A 19,374-nucleotide genomic window follows, 5' to 3' on the forward strand; every position below is an offset into this window, starting at 1 on the left:
AAAGGAAAAGGAAAAGGAAAAGGAAAAGGAAAAGGAAAAGGAAAAGGAAAAGGAAAAGGAAAAGGAAAAGGAAAAGGAAAAGGAAAAGGAAAAGGAAAAAAAGGGAAAAGACTGCAAACTAAGTCACCAGAGCAAGGGGTTTCTACTCTATCTGAGAGACAGAGCAGCTCTTCTGTGACCAAGATGACATAACCATGAATTGTTTGCTTTATTCACAAAATTTCTGAGGTCCATACTAGCTAAAAGTTAAAATTTCTTTTTAAGCAGCTCATGCACATAGGTCACTGCAACTGTAAGTTTTCAAGTGGCAGAGCTCTGAGCCACAAGAACACTTAATAGGGAATTTGTTTTTATCCTGATACAGAAAGGACTTTCTTTTGCTTTAGGCAATGCACCAGTAAGTTCACTGCGGGAAGAGATGGAGGGACACCATTTGAGAGAAGAAGCAATCCCACCCCAGCTAGACATGAGACAATGAAACCCAAGCATCCAGTGAAATGCATCATCCCTTTGCCACAGATTCCAGCACAAATTACAGTGGAGTTATGGAGCATAGAGCTGGCTGGTTAGTCAGCAAAAGAAGAGGAAATGTGTACACATACACACAGGTATTAACAGCAACCACCAACTTGATTAGTTACCATGGTGTCTAGTGGGACTGGAAGAGAAGACCCAGCCCTGCTACATTCCCAATCTGGCGTCTATATCAGGATCTCTGTAAGGAGAGGAAGATAAGCAGGATCCGATCCCAGCACACCAAGGCAGAAAGGAAAAATAAAAACAAAAAACAAAAAAACACCAAAGTCAGATCATGAACGGAAACTGCGGCCATGCAGTGCCCCAGCCCACCTCAGTTCAAGGCAGAGTTGTTATCTAAGAGTAAGTGCATCTCACCACTACCACCACTCATTAGGTTAGTGTCATGGAGAAGAAAGTCTGTAAGTTTGAAGGGGGTCACAGCACATTTGATTTCTCTTAGCATGTCATGCAGAGCTGGCATGGTCATCAAAAGCAGTATTTAATCTTCAGAGATTACTTCCCTGGGAGAGTAGTTAAATCTACTACAAGAAATTACAGCACATAAGCTACTTCTCCAGGCTCAGCTCCAGCACATATCCTTCAGCAGGAGGACACTGGACAGCGGGGTCACTCAGAAGCAAAGCATGTGAACCATCTCATGTGCACTTTTGGTGCATGACACTCCTTCTCAGTTTTCAGGGGAAGGACGCATGCAGAAAGTGGAAAGCAGACTTTCCACACAATTTTGAGCACTTCACTGCCTTCACTGCACTCAGCTTTACCATTGGGAAAAGCCAACTCACTTTCTCTAAGCTCTCCAACTGAGAGAAGGAGAAGGTAAAGCTCAATTTAGAAATCTCCACGAGTTTATTTTTTGAGCTCGTTTCTTCCACCCTACAGGCAACCAAAAGAAACTGCAGGAAGCAGGAATATTTGTTGGGGAAAGAACAGAAAAAAGTTATTAATTGTGGTTTCATTTCTAAGATTAAAGACATAGTTTTCATCCTTTCTTAGAGAAATAACCAACTAGTTAGAGAAGGAGAAATGAGAAAGTGCTTTCCCCCACCACCACCAAGCTCCAAGCTCAAGTCTGCTTTTATCACGTCTTGTTGGTTTCTTTCATCACCACCTCAAAAGATTTGTGCTTCATTTTGGAGATATGCTAACACTAAAAAAACTTTTCAGGGATGGCAACAGTTAACTAGAAACAAACAGCAAATGAGAATGGATTTGAAGTGGCTACTCCTTCTTTACTTGAGTGGTGACGAACACGATGTTGGCAAGTGTACTCCAGACTCAGGAGTATAACACTGGAAATTGAAAAATTCAGTCTTAATCTCAACAGATTGCTTCTTAAAATTTCATGTGTGGCAGTTTTCCTTTGGCAAGGGGGAGGGTAGAGGGATGAGGGACTAGGAAAGGGGAACAAAGCAGCTAGGGGATCTTCAGTTAAGTGTTCACAGGGCAGGGGATCAACAGTTAATATTTAGTGATTTTCAAGTGTAACTCATGCTCAGTAGGTCTTTTCAAGCACAACAAAAAAGATAACCATTATGGACAGATGATCAGTCTAACACATGGCCATACCGTATCTCTAGCCATGGTTGCCAAGCCCTGTCTGACCCACCCCCTCTAAGCCCTCCCTCTGATCCTACTGCTGTTCCTCACATCATTCACAGGTGAGGAGAGAGATCTCTTACCCAGAGTAACGTTTTTTAGAGTTGTTCTTTCTCATAACAAGACACACGACAATAGAGATGAGCAGTGTGAGACCTGTAACCGTACCGATGACTATCCCTGCCACCATGGCAATGGGGAACGCAGGCAGGCTGTCTGGGGAGAGAAGGGAGAAAACATTCAACTCTTCTGCATTCCCTGAATAACAGAAGTGCAAATGACACATGTTCTTGACCTTGGATTCTTTTACAGCAGAAGCACTAATGTCATACCCAGGAATTAAAACATGCGGCCTAAATGGTAGCAACAGCAGGCAGCTAGCAGAGTAATGTATGAACAAATCAGACACCAAGAGCATTCTTTAAGTTACCATCCTTCAGAAGAGACTTTATATCGAGAATTTTTTTACGTGTGAAGGAACACAAGTGATAATGACAATAATCCTTATTTTGTACTTGAGAAAAAAAGTTATGTTCATCTGGTAACTCTCAGTGAGGTCAACAGGAAAAGGCAGGCATACTTGAAAGCACTTTGCACATCACTGATCAACTAAGAGTGCTGAATGCTGGGTGTTCTCTGGGTAGCATGCAGCAGACAGCCCAATTACTACCCACGATCACTCTAAGAGCATTTATACATGCTTCTGGTGTCTCAAATACATCTCTATACATTTTTATAGTCATCCTTCTCCTTCTTAAGTCAGGTTCATTGAAAGTTATTAGCAATATGCTTACAGGAACACAGTATTGCTTTACTCACGTTTTCCCCAGTACAATATGGGGGAAGGGGAGGCCAAGAAAGAGCAGCCAGAAATAAAAGCCAGAGAATGAGTACAAAAGATTTAGAAGAGAAAGAATACACAAAGCACCATTATATCTTTTTTCATTTGCAAACGACATTCTCCCTCTCATCTTGCTTAATGCAATGAACATCTTCAATTGGAAGCCTTCTTCCCAGAATCCATTCCATGCTAGCTACCTGCACCAAATTCCACTGAATTGGCATAAGATGCAACAGGTACGACACATTACATAGAAAATCCATCTCAGACACTTGGATCTGACCATCACAGAATCATTGAGGTTGGAACAGATGCCTCAACAGCCAATCCCCTGGTCCAAGAAGGGTAAACTTATGCAGCCTTCTCTGTACTCTCTCCAGTTTGGTTTTCACTATCTCCAAGGATGGAGGCTTCACATACTCTCTATCAGTCCATTCCAGTGCTCACCACATTTATAGTAAAAATGTGTTTTCTAACGTTGAGATAGAATTTATCGTGTTGGCAAGTGTGTCCATTGCTGCTTCCCCTGTCACTGGGTACCACTAAAGATCATGGCTCAGTCCTCTTTAGATACTTCCCCTCACTAGATATTAATAATCATTGATAAGATCTCCCTGAGTCTTTCGTCTTTTTTGCAGGCTAAACGATGCATTCAAAAGGTGGGTCCCTCCTTGCTGGATTTGTTCCAGCGAGGACCACATAGCATGCTTATACAAAGCATTCCCAACGAGTATGCAGTATGTAGATCAATTCCATTTTGACATACCTGTATAGAAGGGAATAGCGCAATACAGTACCCTGATGATGCAAGGGCATCACACAACATTTAGTATTGTTCATTTTGACTTTAATGACTTCCAAGAAAAGGGTTACATGATCTCTAGCCATTTTTCTGGTGATACCCTGTATGGTAACTGTTGAATCATGGCCTAAATCACTGACTGATCACCCGGGGAAAGGACCTGGTCAGCCCAGAGAGCACAGGTGAAGGCAATTCAGCTGTGTGACCAGAAGGGATGGAGCCTGGCTGCACCTCTCTTAGACCCCATTTAAAGGCTGACTGCCATGGGGGAAGATTTCTTCTTGGAAAAGTTTTCCTCTGTGAGCCTAGAATCTTCTGATAGGGGTGAGTGATCTTCTTTCCTTCCTTTATAGCACCTCTCTTTTGTGCCAGGTGTCATCACACTTTTGCTGTAATGCCTTTCCCAATGTACTGATCTGTCCAATTGCTACATACCCCCATCTGACTGAGTATCCTATTGGCAGCTCTCCTAGCTTTCTCCAGTGTTTGATACCAGTTTGTAACAAGTTTTAGAAAGAAATTAAAGATGAAGACGTAAGTGCCACAACATAGAAGAAGACATCCTTTCTTTTACGAACTTTCTAGTAACCCAAAGATCCATCTGCCATGAAGGAGAAGAGTCTTACAAATAATAATGCTTTTCAGAAGACAGAGTGCATTTGAACCTCATGCAAAGATAAACATATTTATTTTGAGGCATTTAAGAAGTAGGAGTTCACATTTTTTGTTTTTCTTCCCCTTTCCAGGGGATAATTTTTTTGTTTGCAGAAGTATCAAAAGAGACGTGTATTTCTGTTAGCAGACCACCTCCTGTCAAGTACTCAAGGTGGAAAAATAAAGCAAAAACAAAAAACACTTTCATAACAAGAAAGTAGCAATCGAAAGCTATAGAGTTATCTGCTGAAAAAGTGATATTAAAATGTTGACATCCTCTAACCTGGCAGATTTGTTGCTTCTTTGACTCAGTTGGCTCGATTTGGATCAAAGACAGAAGTTCTGTGGACAGAGCTTTTAAAAGGCTGCAAGATGCAACTGTTTGCATGTGAACATAGAGGCTTCACTATCTTTCACAACACAATCTTACAGACTACAGAAAAGCTTACACAATTTCATGACCACATAGCTTACTTGGAGAATTATGCCTCCTACCCCTTCTTTTCTGATGTTCTTCAGTACAGCACTTACTTGAATTCCTCATAAACATTTGCAGAGCAGTCAATGATCTCATTGTAAAAGACAGTCCCAGCTACATACCTAAGTGTTAGCTTTCAAAGCTGATGTGTAAATTCATGGTTTAACATAAGTCAAAAAGTCAGTAGTTCAAGGGATGTTTTTCACTAAAAATCACCTTAATTCAAAGCATCCCATTTTCTCTGAAAATGTGCTAGTAGGACTAGTTTCTTCCCTATTTCATAAAACTGAAGCTTTCAAATGAAGGTAAGTATAACAATTTCCACAAAATAATTCTAGTATTCTTCTCATGAAAGTTCAGATCAAAGATGGACTGCTTCCAGATAACACAAGCTGTGTCAAGCACTGTTTTAAGTAACTTCCTGTTACAGGTAGGGGACAACCTCATGTAGAGGACTTGGAATTGCTAACAAATTCATATAATTTAGGCTTTGAATAGTAGTGCTTCCCAGATTCACATATGCTAACATAACAACAGCCTTCCTTCTCTCCTCACCAACATGGTCCTTCCAATGTAGCTGAAAGAGCCGTTTGAGCAAATGCTGGGGAGGCACTGCAATGAAAATCAGCTCAATTAGCTTAGCAATTTTGAGCAGCTGAGCCAACAACAGCAATATATCAGATAACTAAACCAAAACGTACAGCCAGCCAAGCATCTATGGTCTATGATCATTTAAATGAGTGAGGGATGCTCACTCCATGTAGAGCATTTACAGGGTAGCTGACCCAAATAGATCAAAAGAATATTTGGTACCACACAATGCCATACTCAACAATAGAACTGGATAGATGGCTGGGTGTGCTGTCATTGCTTGTGGACTGGCTGGGCAGCAGTTGGCTAGTGCTAAGCAATTGTGTGGTGCATCACTTGTGAGATTGGGTTATTTAAGCTGCTGTTGTTGGTTTCCTATCTAATTAAGCTGTCTTTCTAACTTTTGCCCTCATGATTCCCAATTCTTTTTCTCCATTCACTGGGCAAGGAAGAACAAGCAAGCAGCTGTGTGGTGCTTTGCTGCTTAGCCAAGTTAAATCCTTTGAGATGATGACAGATTTTATTGGATTGTGAAGACCAAATAGATGCTAGAGCTGCTTAGCTGCTAGTATGCAGGCCTCCATGCTCATATGGGGCTTGTTTGCCTTACTGTGTATTAGAGTCCAATAGCTGTTAGTAGCTGCTGGGGGATGCATTGGAAAGCACAGTACCCAGGCACGACATAAATGATATGGAATAAGGGGTGGACACTGTCCTCATTTTGGTTGGAGTAGAGTTTCTTCATAGTAGCTGGTATTGTGCAATGCTTTACATTTGTAATGAAAACAGTAATAACAATACAATGATATTTCAGTTGTTGCTGAGCAGTACTTATACAGAGTCATGGGTTTTATAACAGTTTCTCTCACTGCCCCATTAGGGGGACTACTGGGGTGCATAAGAAGCCAGAGGACACCACCAGTTAAAATATTCTGTACCATATAATATCATTCTCAACAAAACCAGGGGGAACTTGAGCAGGAGAACTGGTGGTGCTCCGGGACTGGCTAGGCATTGGTCAGGCAGTAGTGAACAACGCACTGTGCATTGCTTGAGTTTATTTGCTTAGTTGCAGGTTGTTGTTTTTTCCCCTCTTTTATTTTTCTTCTTTCTTATGAAACTGTCTTGATCTCAAACCACAAGTTTTCTAACTTTGCCCTCCTAATTTCCTTCCCCCTTTTCCCCTGCAGGGGAAGGAGGGAAACAAGTAGCTGTGGAGGGCTAAACTGCTTACTCAGGTTAAGCCATGACAGTGCCTTTGAATAATTTACGACACCAGATAAACGATTCAGAACAAGTAAATTTATATAAAGCAGAAAAAAAGTACAAAAGTAGAGATGAGCTCAGAACTGGATGTGCTACAACCTATTACATGAGTAGTACTTTCACATACAGTCAGAAAGCAAAATAGGATATAGCTACAGCTATTGGCCTACAGTTGAAAATCTGTTTACAAGGTGTTGCAGGTGTTCAAAAATTCTGAATTGTTGCAGCCTCTTCCATGTGATACAAAGTATTGTGGCCTGAACTTGCGCACAGACTGCTGTCACGGGCACCACAGTACAAAAAGGGAGATAAAACTATTACAGAGTGTCCAAAAGAGGGTAACAAAGACAGCCAAAGGTTCAGAGTGCAAGACACATGAGGAACAGCTGAGGTCCCCTGGTTGGTTCAGCACAGAGCAGAGGAGCAGAGGGGAGGCCTCATGGCAGCTGCAGCCCCTCACAGGGAGCAGAATGGCAGCACTGAGCTCTGCTCTGTGTGACAGAGACAGGGCACCAAGGAACAGCACGGAGCTGTGTGAGGGGAGGGTCAAGTTAGATAATCAGGAAAAGGTTCTTCACTGAGAGGGTGATCAGGCACTGGAACAGGCTCCCCAGGGCAGTGGTCATGGCACCAAGCTTGCCAGACTTCGAGAAGTGTCTGGACAACACCGTCAGATATAGGATCTGATTTTTTGGGTGATCCACTGTGGAGTCAAGAGTTGGAGTTGCTGATCCCTGGGGTTTCCTCCCAACTTGGGATATTCTATGATTCTATGAAACGCAGAGTCATCCATGCATACTAAAATCCATTTGATTGTTCACAGATGATCCTCAGGCTTCATTTTTCCTTATCTCACTGAAGCCAGCATGCGAGTCTGACAAAAAAATATCAGCTGAATTAATGTACTGAAGTGTCTTCAGATTTTAACTCAAATTAAACAAATGAACAGGCTTTGCCAAGACAGACTGTCTTTGCCAAACCAGTCATTGCTTTATTGCTTCTTCATAGACTTCTAGTACAGTATAAGAAAATAAACTGACCTATTATATGTACATTTCAAAATTCTACGAAACAGAAAGCACTAAGCAACCTCCAAAAGGTTTCATCCAACTTGAGCTACTCTGCAAAAGAGGTGGATGTAGACCTTGCCTACAGTACACAGAGTAAATAAACTTTTTATAGCAGCAGGATCATTCTAAACTAGGGAATACACGTGATTATTTCCTCCAACATATTAAAATCTAGTGGAATAGCAGCATCAGCACTGTCATTTATGAATTCAACATTTGTCGTGTTATTAAATATAAATTTGGAAATCTGATCACTGTGAGAACCGTTTCTTTGCAGGAGCTGTCATACCTTGGCTGACCTCCAGCTCATGTAGAACAACCGTATGTTTTGGGTGGCCAGGGGAAATAAAGAGCCAAATTGACATATGGAATCTAAGTGCTCTTGAACTGCGATAACTGTTACTGAATAACAATAGTCAGAATTAAATGACTGAAAGTAGCCAGCACTGTCAGTTTGTTAGAGTCAGTATGGATAATATAGGAATATATGTGTGAAAGAGATTAAGTGCACATCCAACACAAACCCTTTTGTATGGAAGGTAGTCATATCTCATTGCCTATCACTAGATGCTCAGGGCAAATTTCTCCCTCCCCCTCTCCCCACATTCTTTAGTACACATATTTCATGGGTTCCAAAACTAAGAAAACATGGTTCCTCCCCCCCAAGAAAAGTGAAACAAGTACAGAAGAGGGAAAAAAATGTAAAATAAAGTCACAGAGGATGAATACCTTTCTCCACAACTCTAAGCCGGATTTCTCCTGGTTTGACAACAATATCAGGTGGGTTCTTGACATCACAAATGTAAGTGCCATTGTCCTGGAACTGCATGTTTGATATACTGATAGAAGCGTCTTTCTTGTTAAGATCTCCAGCCCAAGTGACCCTGTCTTTAAATGGTATGTCCTTTCCAGTGTACGGCTTTCCATTAGAGTAATAGAAAAACTGTAGTCAAGGAAAAGAGGATAAGAACAATTTAATTAGATACTATGGACATACTATACTTTCTTGCTGTTACAGCACTATCCTAGAATTCACTATAATACTCAGCTAGTATTACAGATTTTACGTTTTTCTTTTGTTTTGCCTCCTGCCTCACATTAATTTGGCTTGTTGCATCTTAATCATGTAACAAATGCTATGGCTTACACCTCAATTATACTATCATAATAGACTGCAATGTTTGGTTTTCTTTGTTCTTCCTTTCTCCCATTTTTGAGGACATAGGATTTGCCAGACAAAGAGAAGAGAAGAGTAAAATATTAGTAAGCTGGGGATAATTACAGTATAGAACTGTTCTGGATCACAGCCATCTGTCTTTCAGGCAAAGGAAACCTTGCTTGGCCTAGCAGGAAAAGGATACCAAGTTTCCTATCTTGTGTGTTGCTGTGTGTGTGACTCAAAATCACAGTATAGCTTAATTAACAGACAATACCTTCCTCCCCTCTGTTTCCCAGAATACTCCACTAGCAATTTAGAGTGCATCTAGCTGTGTTCCAGAAACCTTTAAGGTGATTAAATATAGTCACCTAAAAATCAGAAAACAGCTAAGTCCTTAAAGCTGAATAAAAAAAAAAAACAAAACCCTTTTAAGGAGAAACTGCACCTTTTCTCATTATACCTGTCCAAATGTATAAGTTACAGCAGTAGAGGAGCTCTACAGGATAGCGGTCTGCTTTCAGACATACGGGATGCTTAAGCATTGGACATGACCTTAGAGAGTGATCAAGGCTGTATTACAGGAGACTATTAATTCTTTATTTCATATTCTGAAAGAGAACGAAACAATCTTAGCTCAACTAAAACTCAATCGGGGTTCTCCACAGTTCAGCTTCTGTAGCATGGCTAAAGAAATCTAGGACTATATTCCAACTTCCTCTTTCTACAGCTCTCCTTATAAAGGAGTTCCTGTTCCACAGAAGAAACTGGTTGCAAGCTAGTTCTCTTTCCATCCAAGCCATCTCCCATCTTTTTACCTGTTCCTACCTTGATCTGAAGGTTGTCCACTCTGAAACTAGGGAGTCTGGTACTAGAAACCCTTTTAAAGGGAAATTAAGCAGAACAAATGCAGAAAATAAGCAATATGTACAATACATAACACTATAATAGTGGTAATTCGGATTACATGAGCAGTTTCACAGTTCGTTTCCAAGTACAGGAGGATACAGAATTTCTAAGATTCCCAGATGCTCATCTACTTCCTCTATACGGCTGCCACTTCAACATACTGCTCCTCTGACTGAAAAACTACTAGCACCTTTTAGAGCTGCCGCATGCCCCAGCCTTTGCCAAGATCTAGCGTGTTGCAATACTCTTAAGCAGCTCTTAAACAACAAAATAAAGCCACACAGAAATCAGAGTGATAGAGACAAGACACATGAAAGAGGGCTTCAATCCATATTTACTGCCTTTAAAACCAAGCAGATCTCTGCATAGTTTCACAGCCTCCCACCCCCGCTAGGTTCCCTACAGCCATTCCTTACTGAGATACGAGTTGCTGCTCCTTCTGGTTGAAAACTCCAAGAAACAGATGCTGCACTGCTGATCACCTCCACGGATGTAAATGTGCATGGAAGCTTTACGTCTGTTTCATTCTCCACAAATATCTCCTCTGGTGTGGTGACTTCTACTGCCGATACTTTGACTGCATAGAAAAGGTAAAGAGAAGAAAGAAGTAAAACAAGAGGCATCAGTGCTGTTTGAGAGTCAGGAAGTTGCAGCGGTAACTGTTTGTATCACATCACTTTTTAGGGGAAAATTGCAAAGAGACAGCAACAACTCTGCAAGCATGTGCAGAGGCAGTGCATTACACTTACAATACAAGCAAGTATACAGCAGGTCAGTTCACTACTCTTTCCGTGTATTATCTGTTACAGGATGTTTTCCATCCACAGATGTTTCCTCTACAACAGTTTATGGAAATCATTTGTATAGTGCAAAGGATGCATTTGCACTTTTCCCTACTGGCTGTCAGCAGAGACTGTAATAAATACGACCCACTGGAGGAACTAATATCTTGATCCCAGCTATTACTCAGTTTCCTCTCCAGCTCACATCTTGCTTCCTATCTCTTCAGCTTCTCTCAGCTGTAGGTGGAACAAAAGCTCACCTCCACCAAGCTGAACAGTGAACTTCTCTGGCTCCCAGCTATGCTACTTGATTCTACTCTCTGGCATGCCTCAAGGTCTTCATGTTCAAGACCTCAAGAAAAAAAAGAAAATCATCACCCATGTACACTCCAGAAGCATGAGAGCAGCTTGATTTCTTTCCATCATGAGGAATATGTACAGTAAAAGCAGCCAACAGACTACAATCACAAGGTTAATTTCATGACTGTACCAGTGGTATTCCTCTACATAGTACGTGAAGTTCTTCAGGATGTGAAAAAACTTGGTTAATATATTCTTCATCTGGCATAGTTTAAGACTGCAAAGGCACCATTCAGGTTTAAGTGGAGAGACAGTACAAGCAAGCTTCTTCTGATCATGAGGTTCTTATGTTTTTAGGCTACAACATCCTAAAGGGCCTTACTTTCTTACTATAGGTGGAAAGCATGCCTTCCTGTCAGTTCAGTATCTTGATTTATTAACTTGAATAAACTAGTTCTCAAAGTAGCCAACTGAAAAGAAAGATCACAGTTGAAGACAGTTTTAAAAGCAAAAACCAGGACACCCACTTTAGTCCTTAAATGATGGGTTTTATGCTTTTAGTCAATGACAGCTACCAGCTCAGTAACCTTTGGGAGTTTGATAGCAAGCTTCTTTCAAGCAATACAATCATCCTAAGGAGGTACCTACTGTCATAAACTGAGTTGTTTTTAATCAGGGCTTAAAACTAAGCTAAGCCTATACTCCATAGAGAGATTTTAGAAACCAACTTTTACACATGAAACTGTGAGCCTGGTTTGCAAAGGAACAAAACCTGCACAAGCTGTACCATTCAGTCCCTCCCTCACCCCGTGACTAATGGGCAAGTCCCTCTGACCGACTGCAGAAAAGGGCCACAAGCACAGCAGGTAATGGCAGCTGGCCCTGCATGGAAGGCCATATGCAGGCTCTGGAAGTGGTCATTCAATCCGTGAAATCACTGAACAATGAAGGAGATGAAAACACCCTGGCCAGCTGGGTAAACCAAGCAATCAGTATGTGCAAGGCTTTGTAAGGAACTGCTGTCTCTCACTCAACTGGCACTGCAAACAAGGGTGAGGCACAGCACGTGCCCAGGCGACATGGAATGAGCATGTAAGCACTGCAAACGTGGAAGAATTAAGCGTGCTGATTTAATTACAATAACCAAAAACAGAAGAAGCCACCATTCATTTACATTGCCATTCAAAGGCCATTCTGTTCACTCCTCAGATTCACTCTCTTCAGTCCCATCAGGTTATCCCTGATTCTCCTGACTCCCCTGTCACCATTGCTCTCATTTCAAATGAGTGAAAGAGAAACAGCACCCTAAGGGAGGGGAATTTTCATCAACAGCTTTTTTCTCTTGTACGTATTCTGTGAGCCAAAAAAATATTCTTTTGTAAAATAATTACCAAATATTTGTTTGGAACATACAAAGGCTTCTAGCCATTCCATTAAATGAACTCAGAGCTGCTGTGCTTTATGTATTTTTTCCAGCTAATGGAGTGGAGGAGAAAAAAAATAATTCATTGTTTTGAGTCCAAGCCACAGAACAAGTCTTCCTTTCAAGCGCAAAACAAGCAAGATGCCCTCAGCATTTATGTAGGAGGACAAATAGTCTGCACAGACATTGTCTGCTTGTACGTGGTACAGAGAACTCCTTGCCACAAACAGGGAGTGGGAAGCACAGATCAGCTTCTAAAGAAATCCCTGTTCTAACTTAGTAACAACACGTGAGAGAAATGTAGTAAAGAAATCCAACTTCTTCCTACAGTCAGAAAGGCAGGAACTATGTAATAACTTGTTCAGGGACTTTACAGACAGTTTAGTTTTTACTTTCCACTTGTCTCAACTTCACAACTTTCTTTGCTCATTCTCTCCCTTCCCCCAGCACAGAATCGTAGAATCACTCAGGTTGGAACAGGCCTTAAAGATCATCAAGTCCAACCACAATCTAACCATACTACCCTAACTAACAACCCTCCGCTAAATCATGTCCCTGAGCACCACATCCAAAGGGTTTTTAAACACATCCAGGGATGGTGACTCAACCACTTCCCTGGGGAGCCTATTGCAGTGCTTAACAACACTTTCTGTAAAGAAGCTTTTCCTGTTATCCTAACTAAACTTACCCTGGCACAATTTGAGGCCATTTCCCCTCATGCTGTTACCAGTGAGAAGAGACCAACCCTGCTCTCGCTGTAAGCACCTTTCAGATATTGGAAGAGAGCAATAAGGTCTCCCCTCAGCCTCCTTTTCCCCAGACTAAACAGCCCCAGGTCCTTCAGTCTCTCCTCATAGGGCACATTCTCCAAGCCCTTCACAAGCCTTGTTGCCCTTTTTTGGGCCTGCTCCAGCACCTCAATGTCCTTTCTGTACTGAGGTGCCCAAAAATGAATAAATAAAAAGGTCACTCATCATTTGCTCCTTCAGCACACATCACTAGAACATTGTTTTCTTCCCCCTGCTATCTTATAGCAGGAGACATGACAACTTGGAAGTAGTAAAAAGGCCACAGCCTTTGCTATTTGTTCACTCTTAGCCCTCCACTTATACTTTTGGGTATACAGTAGCAGTTTGGGTATATACAGTAGCAGTTCCCACTACCTTGAACTCCTTCATCTCCCCTGCCATAAAACCACATAGATAATCTCCATCCCTAGATTCTCACCCTCTCTTTCCACTTTGACCAGACTGACATACCTTTTCCGTACCTTTTATCTATTTAAATACTTCAGTTGGAGAGAGTTGAGTTTGGAGTCATATTCCAATCACATTTACCTACTGGTCCCACTCCTCACACTTTCTGAGCTTTAATTCTATTTAAGAAGGAAAAAAAAAAAAAAAATTATCAGGACACCATCAGAGAGAGCACAGCCTGAGGAATGGAAGCTCTGCAAGCCAAGCAGGGCAAAGATAAACATGCATTATTTCCTCTTCTCCCACCAAACCTCATTTATCCTACCATCTTTTCCAAATTCCTGAAGTCCCAGTATTTGCATCTGAACACCTCTTCTAACCTTCAACTGCTTTAATTCCTCTCAACAGAAACGTGCTTTTTCCCACCAATCCTCTAAATGGGCCTCCTCTTCCATTTATTTTCCTCTCTCTAGCATTGCTGGAGTTGTTTTACTCTGATTACATCAATCTTCAAAAATTAAACTCTCAGCCACCACACTCCAGTGAAAATACTTCAAATCCAAAGCCCAATGGCTCATCCCCTGCCAAGCCTTGGGACCAGTGCTCCATCTTCATTTTCTTTCCCAGGCAACTCCTCTATTCCTCAAATAGGATAAGATGCTCTTCCTCCATCCTTCCATCCTATCCCTTCTTATTGTTCCCAAACTGGACCTTCATCCTGCATCAAGGCTATTTTCACATCTCTTCCCTCGGTAGCTCGCGTCTGGATCTCACTGCAGAACACATTCAATCGCCAGCACTGCACTGGCTTCTCAGACCTTCTCTGCTCAGGGTCTGTCTTCTCTGTTCAAATAATCTCAGTCCAACATCTTTGTCAATGCTAAATTGTCAGTTCACACTGACAATGTGCTGTAAAGCACAGCACATTTCTTCCCCCAGAGCCTTCTACCACTGCATTTATCACCATGGTTTATCACCATGGACCAGAGCCACATGCCTCTCTGACTCAACAAGAACAGTGTTTTTCACTTTTCTTCAGTAAGAGGATATAGATGAAACTTCCCAAGTCTTTCAGAGTTTCCAGCCACCTGCACAGCTGACAGTAGTCCAAGAACTCCACTTTGTACAATAACAAAGACACATTTTGCTCTGCATTTGAGGAGTACTTCTGGGCTTCTGTCAATAGATACTGTGATTATTTTCTATAAGTTATTTCAATTGCAAGCTTATCTACATCTTTCCGCCTATACATTTTTACAGAAATATAAACCATCTCACGCACTTCTCACAGGAAGCGTCTCATGGCCTATTTCCTAGCAGTTCTTATTTAGGGTAGGATCAACAACACCTGCATCAGCTAACTAGTAGGTAGCTTTTGCCTCTGGCCACTGAATCCCCAGAAGCACAAAAAGGAAGGAAGGATCCTGACTGGCTTCTTCTGCACAGAATGGATATATTCACTGCGTATCAGAGCTTAAAAGCTGAACATTCAGTTACCACAGCAGGATGCTACTACTGATGTCCTGCGCTTTGAACGTGAGCTGAAGTTACCACAAGGAGCAACCATTGCTCACGTTCCCCAAACACTACCCTCAGCACCAACCAGCTGACATCCAGGCAACAAGAACGCCTAAGGCATTGTTTCTATCTAGTGACTAAATGACCTCACTGTAAAGTAAAAGACTAGAAGAAGGAGGGGAAAAAGTAAAAAAGAAAAAGCTGTGCCATTGGTAAAGTAGAAGCACGACATCTGGCAGACTTGAATCAGTCAACACATAGCAAAGACAGCTGGAGAGTCACAATATCAAGCACAACATCCCAAATGCTATTTTGTTCTACTGAAAAAGACAAACACTAATAATATAATCATTGGGAACTGAATACTAACTGCTCCTAGGGTAACATTAGGAAGATATCTCATATACAAGACCACAATTTTCTGCTACAAATTGATGGCAGGAGATGCAGAGCTTGCCATACACACACCAGAACAAACATGACACTGTTATAGAGTATCTCCATCTACCAACTTTACTGACTAGGTACTGTTTCACTTTACTTGCTGTAAACGAACAAGACCTTCCTAACTCTGAAGGTACTACAGCAGCTAAAGCAGATTCAAAGACTCAGAGCTTCTAGGTTCCATTGTAATAACACCGCAGCATGTTTGCCACAGGATATACAAAGCTAGAGAAAGAGTTGCATGTTTTCAACTATTTCAGTCCTGACTCAGAACACAAACCCCTGGCATGCATATGTCAGCACTGATATTATTATAAGTGGAGCAATGTATTGCTCTGAAACCAGCTACATGAAGGAATCCTTTACACTTACCCAGCAGCAAAGTACAGGAAGATGAAGTCATTCGGAACGGATAGCAGACGAGCATTCTTAACCACAAGAGTTTGCACCTAGTTAGTTAAACAAATTATGGTTAACTATTCAACTTCCGGTGAGGCCATCAAGCGTACAGTATTCATCAGAGAATACTCTGAAAAGATTGCAGCATGACACTGCTAATTGAGCTTCACCAGCACCTTCCAAATGGGGTACACTTCAATGGAGAAGATGGCTAACCACTCACTACAGCACACTGAGGGTGATCTCCTTGCAGCCATTCCCTCTGGGATCTTTGTCCAGGTCAGTCGAGACCAAGTCACACATGATGGGAACCAAATTCGTGCAAGAACCCTTACGTGTGTGACTAGTTATCTAACAGGTCAAAGTCTGGATACCTCCCCTTGTCTTATACTGCTCTCCACGTTCAAAACTGCATTCTTATTCCTTCTGATAGCCAATGTCCCTAACAATTTGGAGGATCTGCTTAAACACTGCAAGCTTATTTCACTTCCTTCAAGCTCTCTTGAAACGCCTCCAAACATTTGGCAACAGCACCTGCACAAACCTAACAGTGACCAAGCTGGCAGTGCTTAGAAATAAATGTTCACTTAAGCTGTTGTTTTTTTATTTTGTTTTGTTTTCCCCCTTTTGCTTTGTATCCTGATTGCTCACACTTTCTTCATGATGGTTAATGGGAAAAAAAAAAGAAAAAAAAAAAAACATTAGGGCAAGATTTGATTTTTCATGTTTTTCTTGTACTATTTTGTATACAAATATAGGGCACCTGCTGTGCTAGGCAGTAGTTGAAAACAGAGCTTGGTAATACTTCACAAGGAAAGTTCTTCTTGACACTGAAAGTTTACACTAATTAATACATAGTTGGAAGTCTTTTAGAGACCAGTCTGCGCCGAGATCACCGACCCAAAGAAAAAGTTCTGTTAATTAAGGCTATGAACACACCAAAATAAACTTGATTCCTCTGGATCCAACTCAGCTTGATCACTAGGAGTGCCAACAGAATTACAACACAAACTAAAGCTGTAATCATAGGCATTTTATTCCACAAGCACTAACACAGTCTAAGTGGAAACTTTTATCAGACCACCAATAGATGTGACAGTTTCTGAAATACGTTGTCCTCCTCCTGAAATGACTAGTCATCAGTTTACTAATTAATACAAACAAATTGCTTCATTTATCTTAAAGATGTCTAGTTTCAATTATAAATAATGTCTCTTATGGATGAAAGATCAGGAAATAATCAAAAAGCCTGATGAAAGAAGGATTTTTAAAAATTCAGGCAGGCTGCAACAGGTAACAAGTTGACAACAGAGCCATGAATCAAGAAGATAGGAATGGATGCATTAATACAGCAGACTCAACAGCTCACCTTTAAAGGTCTTGATAAAACCAAAATAAGTCAACATATCTGTATGTTTATAACTGCTTCACTAGCAGCTGTAATTTTCCAGGAGGAAAAGAGGATGTGAGATTTTCTAGTGATTAGGAGGTCATAAGTCACAAAAAACGATACACAATTGCTAAAGAGTGTTTTCATTAAGAAACAACGTCATTGTGAAACATAGTCCACTGTTGACATCTCTCTCAAACTACAGTTTCATGACATTTAGTTATTCCTCATACTAAAACGTCTTCATATACAACCAGCAAGAAACAACAGCACTCAGCTCCCTACAACATGTTTGAGAAAGGCAGCACAAAGTTATATTTCCCTACTACAATTATAGGCACCTATTTCTCCTTAGGCCATCATTACCTCCTTTTCAATAAGATATGTGCTGGAGCAATCCTATCTTTGATGGTCTCAACAGCTAGGAGCAGACAAGCCCAAATAACTCCTCTGAGATCTGCTGAAGTATCCAGATGTGGGATCAAACTTCCACATGAAGAATTCATTGATGCAGTTTAGTCTTAACACAAAAGAAAAATCCACGTAGGCCATTCCAGCCAATAGTAAAACATGCTGTATTTCCTAAGAACATACAAATATTAAGAAGCCATATACCTTGGTATAAGAAAGAACAGACTGCCCAACCACCTCCACACCAGAAATCCATCATGGTGTTACCTGAAGTCTCATTGAGTGTATAGATATAAAAATGCATATATGCATGTATAATCCTATATACATATTATTGCACATCACTTTGTTGGGTTGAACCTACCTGGCTCCCAGACACCCAATCTCTCACTCCTGCTTACCAAATAGGACAGAGGGAGAAAATAAGATGAAAAAGCTCATGGGTGGAGATAAAAGCAGGGTGATCACTTGCCATTTACAGGCAAAACACATTTGACCTGGGGAAAGTTATTTTAATTTGCAATAAATTGTATTAAAAGATGGATTGTGAGTAGGAAAAAAATAATAATAATAAAAAAAAAAATTAAAAAAAAATAAAAATAAAAATCAAGCTCACTTTCACTCACTTATTTCCAATTCTTCTGGGGGGGGGGGGGGGGCCCCATGCAGCCTGTGGCAGATAGAAGGTTTACCATCAACACATAATGGCTTCTCTCTGCCACTCCCACCTCCTCACACTTTTTCCCCAATAAAAGCACAGGTCCTTCCCACGGGCTGTGATTCTTCAGGAGAAGCTGCTTCTGCATGCACTCCTTTCGGGGCCACAATGTGGATGTCTCCTCTTCCATGGTCTCTTCCACAGGATGTAGGGAAATACCAGCTCCATCATACTTTCTTCCACAATTTTTGCTGCAGGGGCATCTCTGCTCCAATGCCTGTGGCACCTCCTCTGCCTTCTCTTCCCAAGGTGCCTGCAGGGCAGTTTCTCACTCTGCGCCCCTGTCCCCTGCCTGCCAGATGATGTTTTGCCCTTTCTTCCCCATGTTGCACCCAAAGCATTGCCCTGTTGGCTGCTGGGCCAGGCCTTACCTCACACGGCAGCATGGTAGCCTCTAGCCCAAATCTGGACAGAATACTCAATATATTCATACAGAACACAAAGCAAAATCAGCTACAGAAAGGATGACCAGACAAAAATCATACCAACCACTCCTAATGCCTAAGTTTCAAAGCAGCAAAGACTAAGTGCAGCTGCCTCAAAGGAGGGGAGAACCGCCTAGCTCTACTCTGAATCATCAACCACCAGAAAACCACCAGTGCTGCAGCAGTTTCTCAGGTTTCCTTTCTCACCAAGTACTTCAATGCACTAAAGAAAGAGGGTTTCCTGCCTTTGGTAGCACAGCCAGTCCTGCGGCACCCTAACAGCTCTGAGCAGCAGAAATGCTGCTGACACCTTGCCTATGAACACCTACGACTGACTTGCTGCTGGGAATGAATGATCATCCCCCAAGCAGATATGGGCCCAGAAGAACAGCTGCTAACACATTCGCTTTCTGTTGGCCTCTTTGCACAGTCAGTTGGGCTCTGCCTGACTCAAAGATAAGAGAA

The 19,374-nt window shown here is 41.5% G+C and overlaps 1 protein-coding gene across 1 annotated transcript in view; it reads right to left on the reverse strand.

Annotated features, from left to right (window-relative positions):
• The window catches only part of MPZL1 (myelin protein zero like 1), a 27,222-nt gene extending 8,922 nt beyond the window's left edge, over positions 1 to 18,300 (reverse strand). The window contains exons 1-5 of the mRNA XM_042810801.1: positions 17,722 to 18,300; positions 15,939 to 16,015; positions 10,320 to 10,480; positions 8,568 to 8,781; positions 2,220 to 2,352 (exon numbers count right to left, since the gene is read on the reverse strand). Coding sequence (XP_042666735.1) covers positions 2,220 to 2,352; positions 8,568 to 8,781; positions 10,320 to 10,480; positions 15,939 to 16,015; positions 17,722 to 17,861 — 725 coding nt within the window. The 5' untranslated portion in view covers positions 17,862 to 18,300. The remainder of the gene's footprint in view (positions 1 to 2,219; positions 2,353 to 8,567; positions 8,782 to 10,319; positions 10,481 to 15,938; positions 16,016 to 17,721) is intronic.
• Between the last annotated feature and the right edge of the window lie 1,074 nt (positions 18,301 to 19,374).

Source organism: Centrocercus urophasianus, unplaced genomic scaffold, assembly GCF_019232065.1.
Source record: "Centrocercus urophasianus isolate 14NV4802_14NV808 unplaced genomic scaffold, USGS_Curo_1.0 seq_12, whole genome shotgun sequence".
NCBI lineage: Eukaryota > Metazoa > Chordata > Aves > Galliformes > Phasianidae > Centrocercus > Centrocercus urophasianus.